Source organism: Elephantulus edwardii, unplaced genomic scaffold (assembly GCF_000299155.1).
Source record: "Elephantulus edwardii isolate Elephantulus edwardi_28Jun2011 unplaced genomic scaffold, EleEdw1.0 scaffold00086, whole genome shotgun sequence".
Classification (NCBI taxonomy): Eukaryota; Metazoa; Chordata; class Mammalia; order Macroscelidea; family Macroscelididae; genus Elephantulus; species Elephantulus edwardii.
This window is the reverse complement of record NW_006399836.1, coordinates 8311025-8335392: the sequence shown is the minus strand read 5'-3', so window position 1 is coordinate 8335392 and position 24368 is coordinate 8311025. Positions and strand designations below refer to the sequence as shown.

Genomic DNA, 24368 nt, shown 5'->3' with positions numbered 1-24368 from the left:
GCAGAAGTCCTGGTGGCCCAGTGGTTAAAAGAAATCTAGCTGCTAATCAAAACGCTGGTGGTTTGAACCCACCAGAGGGAGAAAGACAAGCCTCCATAAAGATCTAAAGCCCAGGCAGCCTGTGGTGGTTCACTCTGCCCTATGAAGAACTCTCTAACAGGACAGCTCTAAGTCTTAGGTGCCTGGGTGGCCGCGGGTGCTTTATAAGATGAGCAACCACACTAAGGAGGCATGTGCTCCCGAGAACAATCAACTACCTGGGATCAAAGGGGCAGCATGTGCCCAAGGACAAAGTCCAGGGGCCAGGAAGGGAGAGGAGGAAAGGAGGGACAGAAAAGAGAAGCATGGCGGGGGGAGGCCGAGAGATGTGACACGGCGGGGACTGCAATCAACAGTACAAAACATGTACAACCCACTGAACAGACAACTGATTTACTCTGTAAACATCCACACTAATCACAATTTTAAAAAGAAACTGAATAAGAAAAACAAGGAAGTAACTTTTGCCAATGATTATGAAAAAGCTTTCTGTTAAAAAGAGAACTGGAATTTTAGCAAACTTGTGCATAACATGATGGGCTTGGAAGCTTCTCCATGCTGAAAGACCTTCCTGATGAGATGAACGGCAACACTGACAAACGCCAGTTTTTAATGTTGTTATGGGCCATCAAGTCACCCGTGACGAACAGGGACCTTACGCACAACAGCTCTGAACTCTGCTCCATCCTGAGCTAATCTCACTGTGTCCAACACATCAACCCCCATCCCTGTGTCAGTCCATTTCATACGGGGGCTTCCGCTCATGCATTGTCCCTCCACCTTTCTAAGCACGATGTCCTTCTCCAGAGATTGGTCCCTCCTGGCCCCATACCCGGAGCTGTAAGGAGAAGCCTGTTTTCACTCTCTCCAGTTCATGTTATGGTCAATACTCTTCTCCAGCACAATTCAAATGCATCAATTATTCTTCTGTCAATCCTACTCACCATCCAGCTCTCCAATGCATAGAAAATAATCGTGAAGACCATGGCCTGAATCAAGCACACCTGAGTCTCCTGACTGACATCGTTGCTCTTCAGCACTTTGGAAAAGTCCCTGAAAATAACTTTCCCAAGAGCAATTAATCTTTTGATTTCTTGACTGCCTGGGTCAAGAGTAATGCTTATGGAGCTGAACAAGTTGAAATTGTTGACAACCTCAATCTCTTCTCCATCTATCATAGTGCTGTCAATTGGCCAGTGGTGAGAATCTTTATCTTCTTGATGTTGAACTTCAATTCATATTGAAGGCTGTAGTCCTTGACCTTCTGCAGCAAGTGCTTCAGGTCCTCCTCAATTTCAGCAAGCAAGGTTATGACACCTGCATAATGTAGGCTGTTGCTGAGTTTTTACTACTGTTATCATAAAATTAACCTTGGGTGGCACTATAGTTAAAGGTTCAGCTACTAACTCAAGGGCTGGTGGTTCAAACCTAATCAGAGGTACCTCAGAAGAAAGGCCTAGTGGCTTGCTTCTGAAAGACTACAGTCATGGAAACCCTCTGGTATACTGCACTCCTCTCACACACACGGGTCACTATGAGCCAAGTCAACTCCATGGCAACTGGTTTGGTTTGGGTTTACAACGAAATGAGTTAATTCTGGGGTTACTGTTAGGTGCTGTTGAGTACAACTCATAATAGAGACCTTATGAACAAAAGATCTGAACCCTGTTCTATCCTGCGCCATCCTCACACTTCCTGACACACAAGAGCCCACTGCAGCAGTCACCGTGTCAATCCACCTGGTTGAGGGTCTTCCTCTCCTTCACCGATTCTCCACCCTTCCCAACATCATGTCCTTCTCCAAGTAATAGCCCTTCCTAGAAAGATGCTCAAAGTATGTTAGGTGAAGCCTCCAAAGAGCACTCTGGCTGCACCATCTCCAAGACCTATCTGTTCGTTCTCTTGACCATCCGTGGGATGTCCAGTGCTCTTCTCCAACACCACAGTTCAAAGGGGTCAATTCTTTTCCTATCATCTGTATTCACTGTCCAGCTCTCAGATGCACAGCAAGTAAACAAAAAGACCATGGCCTGAATCAGATGCACCTTAGTCCTCAAATTGACATCATTACTCCTCAATAATTTGGAGAGGTCCCTAACTGCAGATTTTCCCAGTACACTGTGTCTCTTTATTTCCTGACTGCTCATACCAAGGACGTTGGATCCAAGCGAGATGAAGCTGTTGACAGTTTCAATCTCCTTAGAAAACAGGTTAAGCTCCCTTTCCTGCACTTCATTTTATCTAGTTCTGCAAATACTGCGTTTTTGGTTTTTTTCCTTTAAACTGGGGTTTGCACCCAGCAATTTTTCTAATATTAGCTCACTTTATATCCCTCGCATTTTGGTATTTTTCAAGACAGTTCAAACATCTCCATAAGGTTATTATCGCACACTCCACAGACTACAGCACAGAACACAGTGCATGAGTCAACACGCTGGGAAATAAAGCCGAAATGCAGCCAACGTGCTTCATTGTGGTGTTCACTTGGCTGCCCTGGGCAGGAATAGAACCTGTGATGCTGCTGAGTTACTTACGTCAGAATGCTTGCCAAGATCAAGCACGGGGAGAAGATCCTTGAAAAGAGCACCACCAGCCTGAGGGACTGAGAGTCCACATCACAAGCAACACCCCAGAAACCACCGCTCCTCAAGGTTTGGTGCCGTATGCACCATACACAAAGATTACATGCTTTTAAAACAGTACCATCCTTCTGACTCAATTTTTTTTTAAAAAAAAATGTTATTTGTGTTAAAAAATGTTATGTTATATAAAAACACTAGATTTAGACATTTTTTAATAAACTAATATTCTGCCATACTTTGGTTATGTTGCAAGGAGGTACCAATCCTTGGAGAGAATGTTGGCTTGGGAGGGTAGAGGGACAGCGCAGGAGAGGAAGACCCTCGATGAGGTGGATTGACTCAGTGACTGGGGTAATGGGGGTGGGTGTATCAGAAACGATAAAGTTGGCACAGGATAGAGCGGGTTTCAGGGCTGTTGTACAGAGGGTCACTATGAGTCGCAAGCAACTTGACAGCACCTAACAACAGTATTTCTGACTTCATTTCTAACATGGCAACTGCAGATAGATACAATGCCATGCAAACCAAGCCTTTCTAGGGTTCCTCAGTAATTCTGAAGGATATAAAAGGGATATAAGGGGATCAAAGCGCCCAGAAGTGTGGAGGACAGACAAACCAGATCATTCTAAAGGCCCATTCAGCGCTAAAAACGTCTGTGGTTTATTTCTAGCTTCAGCCTCTCGGGCAATAGCGTATGACCTTTTGTAGAAAACAATCTGTCTTTGAACTTGTTCTCAATGGACCTCTTTCAGAGTCCTGCTTGGTCACACTGAGTTGTGTTAAACAGATTTATGTGCACAGTATTGCTAAGGAACACTTTATCCCCTGGTGCACGTGTGAGTTGTGAGTGTGCATCTTACACAACAGTCCAGCAGACTGTTAACATGCTCAGCTGCCAGCTGACTGCTAACAAGTCCCAGTCTCCTGACGGGCCTAAGAAGAAAGGCCTGGCGACCTACTTTGACAAAATCAGCCCCTGAAAACTCTCTGAAGCACAGTTCTGCTGACACACACGGGAACATCAGGTGTCAGGGTCCTCTGACTGCAGCTGGTTGGGGTTTATGTTATCCTTTCGTATAACACGCACAGGAGTTCTGGTGTAGGGCAATACACGTCGGGCTGTTAACTGAAAGGTCAGACATTTGAATCCACCAGCAGCTGCTCCATGAGATAAAGAGGCCTCACGGCCTCAGGAACTAGGGTAGGTTTGTTGGGGCCAGAATCATGGCGATGGCGGCAGGGGGTGTATCACATATACAAAGCTGTTTCCCAGCCAGATGGTCATGGTTTTAAGGGTAGGAATTATATTCTAAATATGCCAAAAACCAAGACAAATGCCTTCCATGGACTGTCAAGACCCACAGGTGGCTCTGTTCCAGACACTGATGATGTCATCTGACAGTCACCAAAGAGCGGTCAAGTGCTGACCCTTCAGTCTCCCCAACAACCCCACCAGACAGAGAAAGAAATCAAGGCTGGAAAACAGAAGGTAACTCGGTTACTGTGGCCAAAGCCACAGGCAGCAGTTAGAGATGCTCTTTCCCCCCTCACCCGACAAGTGCAAAGCGAGGGGCACTGGAGGCAAAGGCCTGCAGTGCAGAGGAACGAGACGTTATTTTGGGCAGAGGAGGGGCCATGGAAGGCTTCCTGGAGGAGGCAGCTTCCGAGGGAAGGAGAAGGGGCGCTGTGGGAGGGTGGTGGCAGGAGTACGCAGGGCCAGCGCATGGTGACACATGGTGCGGGCTCACCGACATGGCCAGGTGCAGCGGGGTGTTGCCGTGCTGGCCGCGCGCGTCGGCGTGGGCCCCGTAGGTCAGCAGCACCATCACGCACTCAAAGCGGTTGCGCATCACGGCCACGTGCAGGGCCGTGTTCCCCTCGGAGCTGGTGCTGTTCACGTCGCAGCCTCGCTTCAGCAGCATACGGGCCATCTGTGGGAAAGGGGGTGCAGCCGCATTAGCGGGCACTTGGAGAGCAGCAGGCTCTGCTACACAGGGTGGCACCAGCCACTGCCCCTCCTTTCTGAGGGGCCCCCAGAGAACAGGCCTCGGAAAGCTTTGGCCACAGGAGAACTCAAGTGCAGGATCCAATTCTAGGGGTGGCCTGAGGCCATCTGCCTTAGCGGCCTTCCTGGTCCAATCCCTCCCTGCAAAGGCACTTGTAGAGTCCATCCAGAACTGTCCCCATTCCTGCAGCGCCCCAGAACCCTAGCCCTCCTCAGACCTGCCAACACCGTCCTGCCCCCAGGAAGCCTGGCTGAAGGGAAAGCGCTGAGGCTTTGGGGCCTGAGCTCTAGCCCATGTCCCCCGTCCTGGCTGCTTCAGCCCAGGTGGCCTTGCAGCCCTCTTCACCTCACTTTTCCCTTCTGTGAAGGTGAGGATGTGCATTCCTATCTTTCTGCGTGTGGTGACAATCCATGAAGCAGCCTGCATGAAAAGCCTGGAGTAGTGTCTGGCTCCAGGCACACGAAGGCACGGAGCAGAGGAGGCAGGCTCCTGCCCTGGTCTTCCCTCTGAGGCTGGCCTGAACTGCTTAAGGGAACCCAGTGCACTACTGTGTTATCCTTTCAGGCGGGCGGCGAGGGCCACCATCCTTCCTGGGGGATGGAGCATGGTGGCCCCATGCAACACACCAAAAGAGATGCACAGCCAAGCTCTTGTGGGGGGCTGGATCCTCTGTCATCACCACCATCGTCACCACACTGCCTTTGCGAGGTGCTTGACAACCTGTGCATTTTCTCATGGTCTTCTCATGCAAGCTCCCTCCTCCAGGTAGCCTTCCCTGATGATTCCAGAGGTGGGCACACATTCATCCCAGCTCATGCACAAGGAAACTGAGGGTCAGAGGAGAACCTGCCACCCTATCCACCCCATGCACAGTGCCTGTGGATCTCTATGAGATCAGGCCCCTTAAATGCCAACCTTCAGGTCCTCCTGGGAGCCCTACCCCTCCCTCGCCCTCAGACTCTGCCCACCTCTGCAGTCTTGGCCCAGTGCAAGGGGCTGGCTCCATAGCGGGGGTCTTTGCTGTGGATCTGGTTGCAGTCCATGTTGATGATCATCTCAGCACACCTGAAGAGAGGGGGTCACGCCAGTGAGGACAGGCGGGGATAGGCCTGGCACTGAGGGAGGCCATTACTCCGGCCTTCCTTGCAAAAGGCAGGCTGCAAAAGCACCAACAGTCATGCCCACTGTGTATGTCTGGGATGTGCCGAGCCTTGGAGACACATTCAAGCCCCCCTCTCCAGGCAGTCTTCCCTGATAACTCTCTCTTGCTAATGCTGGTATTGGATTCAGACAGGCCAAAGCCCAGCCCCAGCTGCTCACAGGTGACTGGGGGGGCCTCTGCAGCACAGGCTGTTATGAACCGAACTGTGCCTCCCCAAAAAGACAGGTTATAAATTCTCACTCCGATAGCTGTGGTGATGATCTGGTCTGGGAATGGGTTTTCTGTGTTATACCAAGAGGCCAAGTCAGTGTAAGGGGAGGAGCCCTGGTGACACAGCAGTTAAAGCGCTTTGCTGAGAACTCCAAGGAGGAAGCAGAGGCTGTTTGCCTCAGTAAGGATTTACAGCCCTGCAGGTCCAACTCTACTGTCCTGTAGGGTCTCTAGGACGTAGCATCAACCAAACAGCAATCGGCTGGTTTTTGTTTTTCAGTATTGGTCATGTTTGAAGCTAATCAGCCCTGAGATGGAAAAGGAAAAGATCAGACTCAGACAAGACACAGAAATGAGAAGAAAATACCACACCACACGAAGCACAAGAGCCAGCAGAGAGACAAAGTCACCCCAGAGCTCGGCCCTGAGTTTGCACTGCTGGCCTTTGACACCATGAGAAAGAAATCTGCTTGTCAAAGTCGCCCACTTCCAGTATTTCTGTCCTAGCAGCACTAGCTGGCTAAGACAGGGCCCTGGCAGGATCAGTGGGGAGTAAACAAGACAATGCATTTTTGTGTTGAGTTCTGTGCCAGGCACACAGCTGACTCTTCCACCACGTACTGTTGGTGCTTCACTAATCAGCCTGCCTAGACGGCGGGCTGATGGTGAAGGGAGCAGCTGTAGGGCCAGCCTGACATGAGTTATATGACCTCAGGCAAGGTACCTCACATCCCTCGGTGTTGGTTTCTACATCTCGAAAACTGGGCAAAGCCTGCTTCACTGGGTGGGTGTGGAATGGCTCGTGGAAGGCTGAGCCCGGGGCTGGAGCACCGTGAGTTACAGGTCAGTTGATGCTGAGTTAGCCGCACAGTGTCAGGGCTGATGGAATTTAATCACTGACTTCTTCATTCATTCTCGAAACTGTTCTTGCTGGTAATAATCTGAGTTGTTCATCTCTCTGCTCCTCTTTTTCCCATTCCTCCACCCACACCACATCTCACACACACACACACACACACACACACACACACACACACACACACACAGAGAGAGAGAGAAAGAAAAAGAGAGAGAGAAAGAGAAAGATAGAGGAGGGTGGGGAGAGAAGCGTATTTCTAAGTGCAGAGAGAGAGAGAGAAGTGCAAAGATTCCCAGATTTGGGGAACAGGACAGAAACAAGAGAAAGCTCTGTTGGCGGTGGTGGGCGCCACTGAGTCAATTCCAAGTCACAACGACTCCATGTGACAGAACACAACTTCCCAAGGAGTTTTCCTGGCTATAGGGAGCTCTGGTGGCCTAGTGGCAAGAAGCTGTGCTGCAATCCCAAAGGCATGCCGTTTGGATCCACTAGCTGCTCTGCGAGAGAAAGATGGGCCTCTCGTGTGATTAACTGCCTCCGAAAACCTCCTGGAGGGTCAGCTATGGGTTGGTTCTGACTCTACGGCACACAACAACAACAATCTTTACAGAAGCCGAGGGCCAGGTCTCTGAATGAGCAGTTCAGCACTGACCTGCTGTGCCACCACGGCCCTTCTCAAGAGTGCTCTCATGTTCCCTAAAAGCAGGTGTCTGGCCCAGTCTCCCAGCAGGTCATGAGTCAGGACCAGGAGGAAGCATCTAGGTGTCGGGCCTGGGGCCACACTGTCAAGTACGCCCAGCAGAGAAGCCACAGTGCCTTGCTAGCAGGAGGTGTCTATACCAGGCTGGTGGCCCTGTGGATGAGGGTCCAGGCCTGATGGTTCCCTGCAAACCTTGGGGATGCCTGAGACTCCAGGCCCAGAGCACCGCCCAGGGATTGGTGAGGGGGTCCCAAGAAGGGCCAAGACTGCATTTCTCCAGTTTGGGACAGGGAGACTTGTGTTTAGAAATGACATTGAATTCTAGAGAAAACTACTGGTTTAAATTCAGGAAATGTATGTAACAGAGTTGTATCCTTTAACTAAACTTACTCCATCTGCACACTGAACAAATGATGTAAGAAGCTGAATGGTATGAAGAAGATGAGCTCTGGTGGCCTAGTGCGTAAGGAGTCACGCTGCCAACCTAAAGGCAGGCAGTTCAAATCCACCAGCTGCTCCAAGGGACAAAGATGGGCCATCTCCTCCCGTGCGATTTACAGCCTCTGAAAACCCACTGGAGGGTCAGCTCTAAGCTGGGTCCAACACAACCTCACACAACAAGAGCAGCAGCATCACGACCGGAGGAAGGCCTGTTAGCAGCCTCCAATCATGACCCAGTCGTGACCGCTCAAAGTGAAGGGGAGCCGAAGCACTTGAAGCTCCTCCGCATCGGGGACAGAAAATCCTCAAACTGAACTAACAATAATCAGCAGCAAATACATGGAAAAAACGCTCAAAGTGACCAAAGACTACACTTCCCTTGGCTCCACAAGCAACACTCACGGAAGCAGCTGTCAAAAAATTAAGTTATCTCTGTAGATGTTCATTGAAATAAAAAATAAGTAAGTTAAAATATTGAAAAAATACAAAAAAAATTAAGTTATACTGCACAAGGTCAATCTGCTACCAAAGGTCTCGTTATGTGCCGTCAAGTTGCCTCTGACTCCCAGAGACCCTAATCCCTGCTCTATCCTGCACCAATCTCACTGTCTCCAACACACCCACCCCAATTACCCCATTCACTGAATCAACCCATCTCTTCAAGGATCCTCCACTCTTGCACTGTCCCTCCACCCTCACAAGCATGACGTCCCTCTCGAAGGACTGGTCCCTCCTTGCAACATGTCCAGAGTATGTCAGACAAAACTTCAGAATCCTTGCTTCCAAGGAGCAGCCCGATTTAACCCTCTCTAGGATGAACCTGTTTGTTTTCTTAGCAGTCCATGGTATATTCAATACTCTTCTCCAACACCACAGCTCAAAGGCATAAATTCTTCTTCTATCAGCCCTAGTCATTGTCCAGCTCTCTGACATATAGCAAGTGATTGCAAAGATCATGGGCTGGTGTCAAAAACCAAAGGTGGCTTTGAGGACTAAGGTGTGCCTGACCAAGGCACGGCATTTTTAATTATCTCATGCATGCAAAAACTGGACAGGTTACCAGGAGAGACAAGTCCCTGAAGAGGGACAGCATGCTTGGCAAAGCAAGAGAGTCAATGAGAAAAAAAAAGACCCTCAAAGACATGGACTGCCAGTGAGTGTCCCAATGGGTCCCAGGACAGCAGCAGGCACAGTGAGAGGGGTGCGGGGTCAGGCAGCATCACTGCATCAGAACTAAAAACCACCACAAAAAAAAAAACTCCAGGATGTACACACCCTGCCCATTTACCACTCAGTTCTGGCCTCGGATCAGGCCACCCTGCTGGGTAGCAGCGAGGCTGCTGGGACTGGACCCCCTGATCTGACACTTGGTAGACCCTGCTCACCTCAGGGGGATGACTTACTCTTTGTGGAATAACCTCACAGCAGCGAGGCTGGGGGCCTGGAGCTCCTGATCTGACATGCGGTGGACCCCTACGCACCCTGGGTGATGACTTACCCCTTCTGGGAGAACTTCACAGCAGCGAGGCTGGTGGGACTGGATCTGCTAATCTGACATGCAGTGGACCCCTGTTCACCTCAGGGCGATGACTTACCCCTTCTGGGAGAACTTCATGGCCGTGTGGATGGGGTAGCCGCCGGGCCCCACGACGTTGCAGCGGGCGTTACAGAGCAGCAGCACACGCACCATCTCCTGCTTCCCCATCTGGCAGGCCACGTGCAGCGGGGTCAGGCCCTCGTTGTTGGCCTGGTTCAGGCCAGTGGACGTGGTCTTGCCTAGGAGCTGACGGGGCACATGGGGGTGGGCTGGAGCCCACATGCAGAGAGGACCCCGCACATTTCCTCCCTGACACCCTCACAGGGTGGAACGGGCAGGGAAGGCCCATTCCATGGCCATGGGGACTCAAATGAGGCTCTGGGAGAAGACAGAGGCCGACTGCCCCAATATGGACTGGACGCTGTTCTTACATGCCTGTGGCTTATCCAGAACCTTTCTGAACTGACACACTCTAAAAGATGCCTGTTCCTACAGCTGTTGCTGGGGTCTAGGAGGCAGTGGTACTTGCCTTTCATTAGATGATAGTAGTACTTGTACTTCTGATCTGTTTGTTTTTCATATATGTTCATATTTCCTAATTTTAAACCATGTCGTTTTCCCTTGCTCTGTTCGCACAACAGCCTCTTGGTCTAGGCACAGGCTGCATCTGAGAGCTGAACAATGAATGACTAGGAATGACAGAAGAACTGACGCGTTTGAGCTGTGTTGCTGAAGCAGAGCACCGAATATGCCATAAATTGCAAAAAAACCCAGATATGTCTGGGGGAAAAAGTCATCCAGAATGTTCCTTGGAGGCAAGGATACTGAACAAATACGTCTTGGCGAAAGTGCAGCCAGCATGCTCCTTGGAGGCAAAGAAGATGAAGCTTCGTCTTATATACTTTGGGTTGTTGCTAGAAGCAGTTACTCCTTGGAAAGGGACTTCAAGCTTAGAAAGGTGGAGGGGCAGCAAAAGAGCAAAAGAATGGAAGACCATCAACCAGGTGAGTTGACACGGTTACTGCAATGGACTCAAGAATGTCAGAGAGTGTGAGGACGGCACAGGACGGGACAGTGTTCAGACTGGTAATTCACTGGGTCACTAGAAGTTGTATTCAACTCAACAGCATCTAACAACTTGTGTTTATATTGAAGCTCTCAAGGCCTAGTGAGTAAGAAGTTGCACTGCTAACCCAAAAGCAGGCAGTTCAAAGCCACCAACTGCCCCAATGGAGAAAGATGGGCAATCTCCTCCATGTGATTTATAGTCTCTGAAAATGAGTTGATTTTGACTCAATAACATGTAATAGGAACAACTTATGTTTGTATTATTGTCTTCCATCAGAAAATAGAAGTTTTAAAAAATATCAGTATTGCTTCCTTGCTTTAGGCTGAAGGCTGTGTCACTGAGGTTTCTGTAAGTCTACTGTGCGCCTGAGCAACCCAGGACCATGTCACGATGCCAGTGTTGAGGCTGAGGTGCAAGAGAGAGGCCCTTAACTCACTTCTCTGGACTTGCTGATCTTCTCTGGTTCTCTGGCAGGAAAAGGCACATATGTAAACACCATTTTGAGAATTAAAGCAAAGCATAGACAATGCTCAGGACAGTGCTAGGCACAAGGCCGGCCCTGGATGAAAGACAGCTAGGGTTGTGTGTGACCACAGGCCAAGCCTCTGCATTGAGTCTGGGGTGCACTGGTCGGCTCAGTGCAGATGAGCCATCCCCAGCCCGAAGGTGCTGATCACGCAACAAAAATCCACGTGTTCTGGGATAATATAGCTCCCTTCCAATCCTAGGGAAAAAATGATGTCCAATGTTTTCTTGGACATCTTTGCCTTACCACCACCCACACTCACCCACCGTGGTGTCAAGGGTTTACTGTTCAAAGTGGCTTTCGTGAGCACTGACTTTGACTCTGCAACACGGATGGGCAGGATCACACACACAGAGCGTGTTAGTCTATACATAAGGGGACTGGCTAGTTTCACCATCCCACTAGGTGTAAATGATGCAGTTTCAGCAGCAGAAATTGAGAATGTATGATTAGACATTATCTGTCTAGAAACAGTCCAGAATAAGGTGCACAGCACAGTGGACTGGGGAGGGGGGAGGAAATTATGCAACATGAATATTTTTCTTAAAAGTGAACTAGGTGGGGTAAGGAGGAAAATGTGCAACAATGAGTGAATAAAAATACAACTTTTCTGTAAACTTTCATTAAAATCACAATAAAAAAGGAAAGAAAGCAAAAAGAAATTGATACTCTAAACAGCAAGAAGGAAGTGAAGGCAGCACACATCCTTCAGGGCTTGAAATGCTTGCGCCAGGCACACTGGGATCTACACAAGAGCAACAGCAGCCTCGGCAGAGGACCAGAGAGTGACATGCGGCAGAGCTGACTCGGGACTGCAGCCCCACTGAACTGGAGCCAGGCGAGAGAAGGTGTCGTAACTGGCAGGACTAAGGAACTCTGTAACACTGACCTCAGCTGAAAGGCCTGCAAGCACACTTGAGTAGCAGTCTGGACTGAGGGACCATATCCTGCTACCAACCTGAATTATAGCCTGTTAACTTCCCGAATAAACCCCATAACCATGCACATGGCTCTGTGAAGTCTGTATAGACAATGTAATGAATTCCAGACCCAGGAGAGAAGCAAGCTTGCTGTTGAAATTAGTAGAAGTTGGTGCAGGAGCAGGGTAGACCATGCCTTTTTGCATTGTGGATGTTGTTGATGGGGACAGTTGCCCTTTGTAGAGCGGTCAGACTTGGCCATCTCCATGCTGCCTATGCTCATTTTACATTAAGACATTTCTATCCCTGGTCCATTCTCCTGCTCAGGTAATCAGAAAATCAGCAGGAGTGCCACTGGCATAAATGTTCTGGAAGCTGGAGGAGATGTTGTCTGGTTTTTGTTCCTATACCATTTTAAGTTCAAGTTCCCTGGACCATGAGCTCCTTCAGGCAGGAGCTGAAATTACTTGGGCCAGCCCAGGGGTCTGGCACATGGCAGGTGCTCAGGAAAAGCTGCACTAAACAGACTGACTAGAATTTGGCTTTGAGGTTTTTTTTTTTACTGGTTTGATGATATCTATGGGGTTGTCAGAGCAATGTGGCTGGGAATATGTGTCCTCTACAGTGTGGGGAGGAGTATAGGAAGGTTCGCAGGACTCAAAGAGGGGACAGTGAGAGGCCGAGAGGTGACACTGGTGACAAAGGGTCCAAGGAGAACCACGGGCTTAATGAGGTGTGGTCAGCATGGGGCCCTGCCCCTCCAGGCCCGCTCACCTGCAGCACCTGGGGGTTGTCACCCTGCACAGCGTAGTGGAAGACAGTCTCTCCGTGGTTGTCGGTGGCATCTATCTGGGCATGGCAGTACTGCATCAGCTCCACCAGCATCTCCCCGTCGCCCTTTCGGCAGGCCAGGTGCAGGGGCGTGCAGCCCTCCTCATTCTCCCTGCTGTTGGCAGAGCTGCAGGGGGCAGGGGAGACGGGCAGGTCAGAGGCCAGGTGGGAAGGGACATGGAGCCACCTAAGCAGGGGCAGGGACGTGGGCTGGGGTTTGACAGTCCTGTCTGACTTGGGCGGAAACCCAAACACAGTGTGGATTTTTACTCCCTCTGCACTTGGAGGCATTTGTACCTGGATGGCCCATGGCCACACCAGCATAAAGGGGCAGGAGGGCGACACCAAAAGGGTCCCAAAACGCTGAAATCTCACCAACCTCGGACAATTCACTTAATCAATGGACGATTCAATATCCTTATCTAGAGCAATATGAAAAGGAAATGTACACCTATTGTGCCTGACACCGTGAACGGACAGGATGGTCCCTTGGAAACCACATGGAGAACTCTCCACAGAGGGTAAAGGCCAGACATCAAGAGCGTTTCTGCTAACTGTTCAATGGGTGAGGACTCTGAGCCTTGGCCTGGAGGCAAGGGGGCTGCTGGGAGCAGGGGGCCGGAGGTGCGTTTGCCTCGGAAGGACTTGTGGGAAAGGCCAGCTCACTGCTGATGGCGCTGCAGGGGGAATGAGCAGGTGAAAGGCCACCTAGCTCCCAGAAGGACAAATGGATCTTTGAGGGGTGCCACTAAGAGCGGGAAGCTTCATAGGTCACAGCCCCTCTCTTCACAGCACCATACTCCTTGAGGACTAAATTCCATGGTGGGCTCGAACTTTGGACATTCTCACAAACTCTACATTTCTCTTTCTCACTCTACTTTGGACATGTTGCAAGGAGGACCAGTCCTCAGAGAGGTACGTCATGCTTGGGAGGGTAGAGGGACAGCGCAGGAGAGGAAGACCCTTGATGAGATGGACTGACCGAGTGAGCAGGGTGCTGGGGTAGGTATGTCAGAGAAAGTACGATTGGCACAGGATAGAGCAGGGTTTAGGGCTGTTGTACACAGGGTCGCTATGAGTCGCAAGCGACTCGATGGCATATAACAATGAGAAGTCCCCATTATTTCCTGGGAATCATGTGAGTATCAGCGTTCTTGAGTTCTAACCCACAATCCACTCGAAGCCTTGAGAACCTCTGAACAGAGAGAGAGGACCTGAGGTGGGATCGAGAGCCCCCCACACGTACTCAGCATGCACATGCACACGGGCAGTGCCCACCCTGGCTCTGTTGGCCCCTCTCACGTCCCCTGGCCCTGCTCACCTGATGACTCGGCCGTGGTGGAAGCACTCCCGGATGCCCAGCTCCACCGCCATGTGGGCCACCGACCAGCTGGGGTGGTTGCGGATGAGGTCGGTCAGCTGCTGGAGGACCTCGACCTGGAGGACCTGGGGCGAGCTCTCGTAGAAGGGCGGCAGCACGGCTGAGAACTGCTGGAAGCTGGTCAGGGCGCTGGTATCAGAGTCCAGCTGGAAGAGCCTGTGGGGTCAGGATGGTGGAAGAAGGCACAGCAATGAGGCAGAGGAATGACCCCACAGACTCCAGCTCCAGCTGACGCCCCTCCCCACCACATCCACACTCATCTATCCTCAGGAGTCTGGGCTTTCCTCCCACGTGAAGAGTTCCTTTTCTTTACCACATTTTCCTATTTTATCAAAGCCTTGCCATGTCCACTAATTTGACTATCACATCGGAGAGCCATTGAGTGATTCCAAGTCATGGTGAACCCATAGGACAGAGCAGAACGGCCCCACCGGGTTTCTGGAGCTGCCGTCTTCACGGAGGAGGAGACCTGGTGGTGCAGTAGTTAAGCACTCCACTCTCACCAGGAGGCTGGCCTTTCTGAATCTGGCCAGAAGCCATGGCATCTGCTTCGGTCTGATTGTTGTTGTTGGTAGGTGCCGTGAAGTCAGCCTCACAGCTATGAACAGACCTGAACCCTGTCCTAGCGTCATCACTTCGACACTCTAGAGCCCGCTGCTGCAGTCCCCATGTCAATCCATCTCGTCGGGGTCTTCCTCTCCTTCAGTGAAGCTCCACCTGTCCAAGCATGATGTCCCTCTCCATGGATCAGCCTCTCCTAGCAACATGCAAGTACGTAAGACCGAGCTTCACCTCCCGTGCCTCCCAGGAGCATCTGGCTGCACCCTGTCCAAGACATAACAGTTTGTTCTTCGGCAGTCCATGAGACATTTGGAACTCTTCAACATCACAGCTCAGAGGCATCAATTCTTCCTCTATCATCCTCATTCATTATCCAGCTCTCGGATGCACGGCAAGTGACTGAACAAATTACAGCCTTGGAATGAGTAGGTCCAGCTCCATGTTCCCTACACGGAGCCTGTGAGTCAGCGTGGACTCCACGGAAGTGAGCTTGGGACCGGTGAAGGAGGCAACTCTCCAGGTCTTCCTCTCACAGAGCCACTCGGTGGGCTGAGATCACTAACCTCTCTGTTGGCAGCTGAGTGCTTACCCAGTGCACCACCAAGGCCTCTTTTCCCGCACACACAGCAAGAACTTAAAAAATATCCAAATGAACTGTCTAACCATAAAATGTTAAATCCAGAGGTGTATACCTCTGGGGTGGAACTTTACTGAGTTGTTAAAACATTAAAAGAATGTGAAGGACGGGAAAGGCAACATCCAGAAAGGGACCCATCAGACCTTTAATGACTCAATTTCACTCATTAACTGTAGGTAATATCATATGAAAATGTGTGTGAATGTGAAACCGGTTTGTAAATACATTCAAATCATAAAAGAGAAAAACAGAGGAATGTTTACCTTTGTACTATTAGTTTTAAAAAGCAGGATATATAAATTAAATGTTCTAAACTTTTTTAAAAGTACAGAAAAAGACCAGAAGGAAGTAACACCAATACATTCCAGGGTTCTGACAGCATTTAATATACTGTAAGTTCTGTCCTGTGAACCCTAACATCACTACAGCCAGCAGGGCCAGCAGAGGCAATGTCCAGAGAGTTGTGGGTCCAGCCCTGTCCGCCACTCTCAAGTCAATTTTGACTCAAAGTGACCCTTCCCCTGGTTTCTGAAGCTGTGGATCTTTATAGAGACTACCCATCCTTCTCTCTGGAGCATCTGTGGATTTGAACTGCTGATCTTTGTGTCAACAGCATAATACTTAATGCACTACACCACTAGGGCTCCTTGGCTCCAGACCAGAAAGGACAGCTACTTAACAAATACCTACTGAATGCCTGCACTGAGCCTAACACTATTACCACTGAGGGTTAAACTAGTGACAAAACAGACACAGTGCTCTGCCCTTTGCAGTCTATTTCCTTTTGGGGGGTCTGTTGTTGTTATGTGCCACTATGTCACTTGTGACTCATAGCAATCCTACATACAACAGCTCTGAACCCTGCTCTATCTTGAGCCAATGTTATTGTCTCCAACACACCTACCTCCATTACCCCAGTCACTCATCTCATCTAAGGCCTTCAATCCATTTCATTCAGGGTCTTCCTCTTTTGCACTTTCCCTCCACCCTTTCAAGCATGATATCCTTTTCCAAGGATTTGTCCCTCCTGGCAATATGCTCAAAACATGAGAGACAGAGCTTCAAACCTCTAGGACAGGCATCGTTGCTTCTCAGTACCCTGGAAGGGTCCCCGACAGCAGATTTACCTAATGCAATTTGTCTTTTGATTTCCTGACTGCTGGTACCAAGACTGTTGATTGTGGAGCTGAGCAAGCTGTAACTGTTAACACTCTCAATCTCTTCTTCATCCATCATGGTGTTGCAAATTGGCCCAGTGAAAAGAATCTTTGTCTTCTTGATGTTGAGCTTCTCTCTGTATTGAAGACCACAGTCCTTGACCTTCTACAGCAATCACTTCAGGTCCTTCTCAGTTTCAGCAAGCAAGGTTATGTCATCTGCATAACGTAGGTTGTTGATGAGTCTTCCTCCAATCCTGATACCACATTCCTCCCCATAAAGCCCAGCCTCCCGAATGATCTGTTCTGCATATAGAGTGAAAAGGTAAGGAGATGGGATGCATCTCTGATGCACTCCCCTCCTGATTTTGAACCATGCAGTGCTTCCCTGCTCTATTCTGAAGACTGCTTCTTGGTCCAAGTACAGGTTTCACTTAACTGTCAGTCTAGAGACTAAGGTGCACCTGATCCAGACCATGGTGTTAGCAACTACTTGCTATGCATCAGAGAGCTGGACAATGACTATGGATGACAGAAGAATAGATATCTTTAAGTTGTGGTGCTGATGAAGAGCTTTGAATTTACCATGGACCGCCAAGAAAACAAATAAGTCTGTTTTGGAGAGGGTGAAACCAGTTTTCTCCTTGGAGGCTAGGATTTTGAAGCTCTATCTCACATACTTTGGGCATGTGGCCAGGAGAGACTGATCCTTGGTGAAGGACATCATGCTCAGAAAGGTGTAGGGACAGAGCAGGAAAGGAAGACTCTGGATGAAATGGATTGATACAGTAACTAGGTCAATGGGGGTAGGTGTATCAGAGTCAGTGAGACTGGCTCAGGACAGGGCAGGCTTCAGAGCTGTTGTACATAAGGTCACTATGAGTTGCAGGCAACTCGATGGCACATAACAACAAGAAGACAGACCGACCACGATATTTCCAACACTGTTCTCCAGCACCACAGCTCAAAGACACTCATTGTTCTTCTATGATCTTTAGTCATAGTCAAACTCTCTGATGTATAGCAAGTTAATTATGAAGACCATGGCTTAGATAAGACACATCTTAGTCTCTAGGCTGATATTATTGCTGTTCAGTACTCTGGAAAGATCTCTCATAGCATATTTCCCCAATGCAATTATCCTTTTGATTTCCTGGCTGTTGGTATCAAGAGTGTTGACTGTGGAACCAAGGAAGCTGAAGCTATTAATAATCTCAATCTCTTCTCCATCTATCATGATGATGCTAATAGGGCCAATGGTGAGAATCTTTATTTTCCTGATGCTGAGTTCCAATCCATATTGGAAACTGTGCTACTTGACCTTTTGTAGGAAACATCTCATGTCTTCCTCAGTTTCTGCAAGCGAGGTTGTGTCCTCTACATAATACAGGTTGTTGATGAGTCTTCCTCTAATCTTAATGCCACATAAATCCAGCCTCCCGGGTGATTTGTTACATATACAGATTAAAAAGTATGGAGATAGGATGCATCCCTGGCATACACCTTTCCTGATCTTTTTTTTTTTTTTATTTTATTATTTTTCTGTGAGTGTACCGTCAAATCAGATCTGACTGGTACAGGAGGAGATTGTCCCTCCTTTCCCGGCAGAGCATCTGGTGGATCTGAACCGTGCACCTCTGGGATTGTAGTTGCAGCTCCTTGCCACTAGGCCACCAGAGCTCCCCTACCTTTCCTGATCTTGAACCATGCAGTGTTTCCTTGCTCTGTTTTTATGACTGCCTCCAGGACTGAGTATAGGTTTCTCATAAACACAATCAAATGCTCTAGAATCCCCATTCTTCTCAAGGTTAGCCACAGTTTGTAGTGATCCACACAGTCAAATGCCTTTGCACAGTCAGTAAAACACAGACATTCCTCTAGCACTCTCTGCTTTCAGCTAAGATCCATCTAACATTGGCTGTAATGTCCATAGTACCACAGCCTCTTCTAAATGCAGCCTGCACATCTGGCAGTTCTCTGTCAGTGTGCTGTTCCAGTCATTTTTAGATAATTTTTACCACAATCTTGCTTGCATGTGATAGAAATTATATTTTTTTTATCATTTCCAGGTTCTGTTGGGTCACCTTTTTTGGAATGTGAATAAGTATGGATCTCTTTCAGACAGCTGGCCAGGTTGTTGTCCTCCAGATTTCTTGGCACAACTAGGGCAGCATCTGTTTGCTGAAATATGTCAACTGGTATGCTGTCAATTCTTGGGCCTTTGTTTATTGCCAATTCCTTCAGAGCAGCTTGAACTTCCTCCTTCTTTATCATGGGAGGTAGCGTCCTCTGTATCGAGCTGAGCTGCCAACCCAAAGGCCAGGCAGCTCCTGTGCTTTGAATCCACCACTGGCTCCTTGGCAGGAAGATGGGCGACACCTTCCTGAGGAGTAACTGCCTTGGAAAACCGGACAGGGTGGCTGACTCGGCATCAAGTCTTCAGCGGTGAGTTATGTTTCAAGATGATCTGCTTGAAGGCGTCACAGAAATGACCGGACTGGAATCAAGGAATGAAGAAAACTCAAGGACATGAGCTCAGCATTTAGGGCTTCTGTTCTCAAGAGTCGCTGAAAGCAGCAGTGACACCATTAACAGTTTCATGAAACTAGGAACAAAAACAAACAAACAAAACCCACGAAAACGAAACCCCATCATCAAAATGATTCCAGTTCATGGTGGCCCGCTACTGGCTTTCTGAGGCTGTAAATCTTAAATGTAAGCAGGAGAAGACTGCTTATCTCCGGTATGCAAACGACTAACCTCTCAGCAGCCCAACACAAAACACACTTAAGCACCAGGGCTCCTTTCAGGAAGCTCAGGGAACAGGAATTCAGGCAAATGCTAATGAGATCAAGTGTCTGCCAAGGGCACAAACTCTGATGATGACCTCTTAATCTGGGTTGAGGCAAAGAAGCTCTATACCTTAGATAAACACGAGCTGTAAGTCGGCAGACCCACAGGGACTGCAGCTTAACCTCAAAGAATTTGAGGTCCAGAGATTGTACTAAATTTATCCCGACAGAGAACATTCTCAAACACCTGGGAGAAGCAAACACAAACCTTTCTCAATGAGAAAACATCAAATGGACTTTAAATGATTCCTATAAGCATTTTTGCAAGAATGGTGTCAACTACATAATCCAGACATGTGGGAAAAGGAGGTAACACTGATGCACACGCCTTCTCTGATTCTAAACTATGCCGTGTTTCCTTGTTCCGTTCAGACAGCAGCTGCTCGGTCTACGGATCTCACGAGCACAATTAGTGGTCTGGGATTCCCATTCTTCTCACTGTTATCCATGATCCACACGGTCAAATGTCTTTGCACAGTCAGTAAAACACAAGAAAATATATTTCTAGTGGCCTCTGCATTCAGCTAAGATCCATCCGCCATCAGCAATGATAAATGATAGCCCTCTTGCCATGGTCTCCTCTGAATCCAGTTTGGCCTTGTAGCAGTTCCTGGTTGATGTACTGTTCCAATAATTTCTTAATAATTTTCAGTAAGATCTTGCCTGCATGTGATATTAATGATATTGGCTGATAATTTCCACGTTCTGCGGGAGCACTTTTTTGGGGAATGCAAACAAATATGGGTCTCCTTCAGTTAGCTGGCCGGAAAACTTACCTTCTCAATTTCTTGGCCTAGACCTGTGAGTACCTGAAACACCTCAAGTGAGGATGCCAATGCCTTCGGCACAGCTTGAATGTCTCCCTTCAGTATCAATGGTTCTTGATCACATGCTACTTCCTGAAATAGTGCCATGGTGACCAATTCTTTCTGATACGTTGAGAAGATCAAGGATTGTAGCCTTCAATATGGTTACATCTCAACCAGAAAACATGACTCCTTACCACTGGACCAATACGCAATGTCATGAAAAATGGAGCTAAGAATGAAGTTGTTAATGATTTCATCTTACTTGTGCCCACAATCAACACCCATGGCTGCAGCAGTCAAATCAAATTGTGTTGTTATTGTTGTTAAATGCTGTCAAGTCACTTATGACTCATAACGACCCCATGTACAACAATCTTGAAACCTGCTCTATCCTGTGCCAACTTTACTTTCTCTAACACACCTACCCTCATTAACACCAGTCACTGAATCAATCCATCTTATCAATGGTCTCTCTCTCTTTCTCCATCCCTCCACCCTTCCAAGCATGATGTCCCTCTCCAAGGACTGGTTCCTCCTTGCAACATGCCCAAAATATGTCAGACAAAGCCTCAGAATCTTTCCCTCCAAGGAAAAGCCTGGTTTTACCATCTCCAGGTTGTACCTGTTTGTTCTCCTGGCAGTCCATGGTATATTCAACACTCTTCTCCAGCACCCCAGCTCAAAGGCATCAATTCTTCTTCTGTCATCCCTAGTCACTGTCCAGCTGTCTGAAGCACAGCAAGCAATCATAAAGAATATGGCCTGGATCAGATGCACCTTAGTCTCCAAACTCATGTTGTTCTTCAGTACTCTGGAGAGGTCCCTGAAAACAGACTTTCCCAATGCAATTCGTCTTGATTTCCTGGCTACTGGTACAATGAGTTCTGATTATAGAGCCAAGCAAACTAAAGCTGTTAACAATCTCAATCTCTTCACTGTCTATCATAATGCTGCCAATCATCCCAGTGGTGAGAATCTTTGTTTTCTTGATGTTGATGTGTTACACTGGGGAAACTGTTATCAAGAATCTCTCCAAAGTGCTTAAAAGCACGGAAGTCAAGATCCACGGCATGATCTTTTCAGTTGCTTCCTATGCATCTCAAAGTTGGCCGGTGAACTAGGAAGACAGAAGAAGAATTTATGTCTTTAAACTGTGGTGACGGAGGAGAGCACTGAACATACACTGGACTTCCAAAAGAACGAACAGATGTGTCTTGGACAAAGTGCAGCCAGAGTGCTCCTTGGAGCAAAGGTGATAATCATCACATAGACCTTGGGCATATTGTCAGAAGTGCTGGTCTTTGGAAAAAAGACATTATTCTGGGAAAGGTGGGGCTCAGAGAAAGAGAGGAAGCTCCTCAATGAGATGGAGTGGCACGGTGACTACAACAATGGGTCTGAATGTGATGATGGAGGCTGTGAGGATGGCACAGGACACGACGAGGTTCAGATCTGCTGTTCACAGGGTCACTATGGGTCTTAGACAACTTTACAACAAGTAACAACAACAACTGCAACAACCAGGCACATGGAGATATAGACAACGTGAAAGAGATTCATCAGAAACTGATCTCTGGGGCGTTACTATAAATACTGATATTAACTGGTACAGACTTTACAGCCACTGTGATAATGTTCAGAGGATAAAATAGAGGATTCAAAATTTTAACAGAGAATTTTAGGGCACTCTGGTGGCCTAGTGGTAAGAAGCTGCACTACAATCCCAGAGGTAGGTGGTTCAAATCCACCAGATACTCTGCTGGGAAAGGAGAGGCAATCTCCTTCTGTACCAGTCAAATCTTACTTGATGGTACACACACACAAAATAATAAATTTTTTTAACAATTTTAGCAGAGAACTTTAAATTGTAAAAAACCAAACAAACCCATAATTGAATGGAAAACATAATTTTTCGAAATACAAATGTCAAAATAAGAATTAATTTCGAGTAAAACAGTCAATCGAGCTCAGAGGTCTGGCAGCCGAGTTTACAGGGAAGGGCACAGCTAACTCAAAGGGGCAGCCCTCCGGTGCTTCCAAACCACCAGTGTCTTGGCTGGAAAAGATGGGCAATCTTCTCCTTTGTCATTTACAACCTCCTAAAACTCACCAGAGGGTCAGCTGTTAAGTTGGTTCACACTCGACAGCCAAGAGTGACATGAGAAAACTAAATAGGAAGAGGAAACAGAAAGATCAACCATAAAAGAATAAACAAAGTAAATAACAGAGAAGCAGATGGAAGGAAAATACAGAAGAGATGAGACATGAGATACAAAACTTACATTCCATGGACAAGCAAGAGAACAAACAGGTTGACCCTGGAGAGGGTGAAACCAAGTTGCTCTCTGGAGGAAGGGACTTTTAAATCTCCATGTGACATACTTTGGACACATATCTAGGAGGGAACAGTCACTGGAGAAGGACATCATGCTTGAAAGAGTGGAGAGGCAGCGCAAGAGAGGAAGACACTGGATGCAATGGACTGACACAGTACCTGGGGTAATGCGGGTAAGTGTGTGGGAAACAGTGAGACTGGCTCAGGACAAGACAGGGTTCTCAGCTAGTGTGCACAAGACACTCGAGTCCTAGAGGAAGAAGAGTATATTAACCAGGCAGAAGTCAGACTTTCCTGAAGTTAGTGTGGGAGAACATCCCAAAAAGTGATTTTTAAAACATGACTGCACTCATTTAAGATATCTTGAGAAGCCGACACGCCACTTGCCTGTCCGCATGCCACACTGTGGGGCTTGCATGTCACAGCGACGCTGGACACTGTGCCTCACGTATTTCAAGAACCAACAGGGCATGCAGGTTTCAGTGGAGCTTCCAGGCTAAGGCAACACAGGGAAGCAGGATTGGCCACTGCTGAATAAAGAGTCCTCAGAAGCCCTACAAATAGCATTAGGACGCTGTCCAGGGTAGGGCCCTCGGGCTGAAAGGCATTCCAAACAGAACTGGAGGGCAGCTGCCTCCCCAGAGCAGGGTCCACTTTACTGACATATGCGGCTGGAGTTAAGTTTTTGCCGGTTGAAGAATTTTTATTCGCTGATGTGGTAGGAATCCAAATAAGGAGAAACAGAACATGGAAAGTAGGAAACAGGAATCTAGAGAAACTGGAACTTGTGAAAAATGAAAGAGAATTATTAGTACAGTATTAGTAAGCTGATGAGGGAGCTCTGGCGGCCTAGTGGTAAGGAGCTGTGCTGCCAGCCCAAAGGCACACAGTTTGAATCCATCAACTGCTCCACGGGAGAAAGAGGAGCAGTCTCCTCCTGTGCAACCTACGGATTCTGAAAATCTACTGGAGAGTCAGCTAGGAGTCAGTTCTGACTCAAGGAAAATATGTTGAGTCATTTAAGTAAGATGACTGCTATTGGCCATTTTGGATCAGACAATTATGACCTTGAGTTTATCCCAACTGAATCTAAAAACTATCTCAAGTATAGATTTAATACAATGAACACTAATAGGCAAAAATAACACAAATTGTGATGACAACAGGTCATTACAAACAAAAAAGAAAGAAAAGGCCAAAATGGATGTCAGAAGAGACTCTGAAGCTTGCTCTTCAATGCAGGTAAGTAAAAACAAAGGGGGGGGGGAGACAAAGTAAGAGAGCTGACCAGATTTCAAGGGCTGTTTTAAGAAGATAAAGCAAAGTATTATAATAAAATGTGCAAAGACTCGGAGTTAGAAAACCAAAAGGTTTGCATTTCTCAAGCTGAAAGAATTGAAGAACAATTCAAACCTCAAGTTGCAATACTGAAGGATTCTATGGGCAAAATACTAAATGATGCAGGAAGCACCAAAAGAAGATGGAAGAGTAATTTAATAAAACACAATGCGTGGGAAGGATTGCATGAAAAATAATGTCAATGAACCAAAGTGTGAAACACAACACCCCCCACTACGTACATGAGTGAAACACAACGTATATGAAAAATCATATGCTTTCCAATAAAGAAACTTTTAAAAAAAGAAGATGGAAGGAATACACAGTCACTGCACCAAAAAGAACCAATTTCAGAAAGCAGCATATGACCAAGAACCTATGTGGCTGAAGGAAGAACTCCAAGCTGCACTGAAAGT

The 24368-nt window shown here is 47.8% G+C and overlaps 1 protein-coding gene across 1 annotated transcript in view; it reads right to left on the bottom strand.

Annotated features, from left to right (window-relative positions):
- PLA2G6 (phospholipase A2, group VI (cytosolic, calcium-independent)) overlaps window positions 1-24368 on the bottom strand; it is a 69400-nt gene that overhangs the window by 31005 nt on the left and 14027 nt on the right. The window contains exons 2-6 of the mRNA XM_006890210.1: window positions 14204-14419; window positions 12826-13009; window positions 9595-9782; window positions 5596-5692; window positions 4370-4552 (exon numbers count right to left, since the gene is read on the bottom strand). Of these exons, the coding sequence (XP_006890272.1) occupies window positions 4370-4552; window positions 5596-5692; window positions 9595-9782; window positions 12826-13009; window positions 14204-14419 (868 nt within the window). The remainder of the gene's footprint in view (window positions 1-4369; window positions 4553-5595; window positions 5693-9594; window positions 9783-12825; window positions 13010-14203; window positions 14420-24368) is intronic.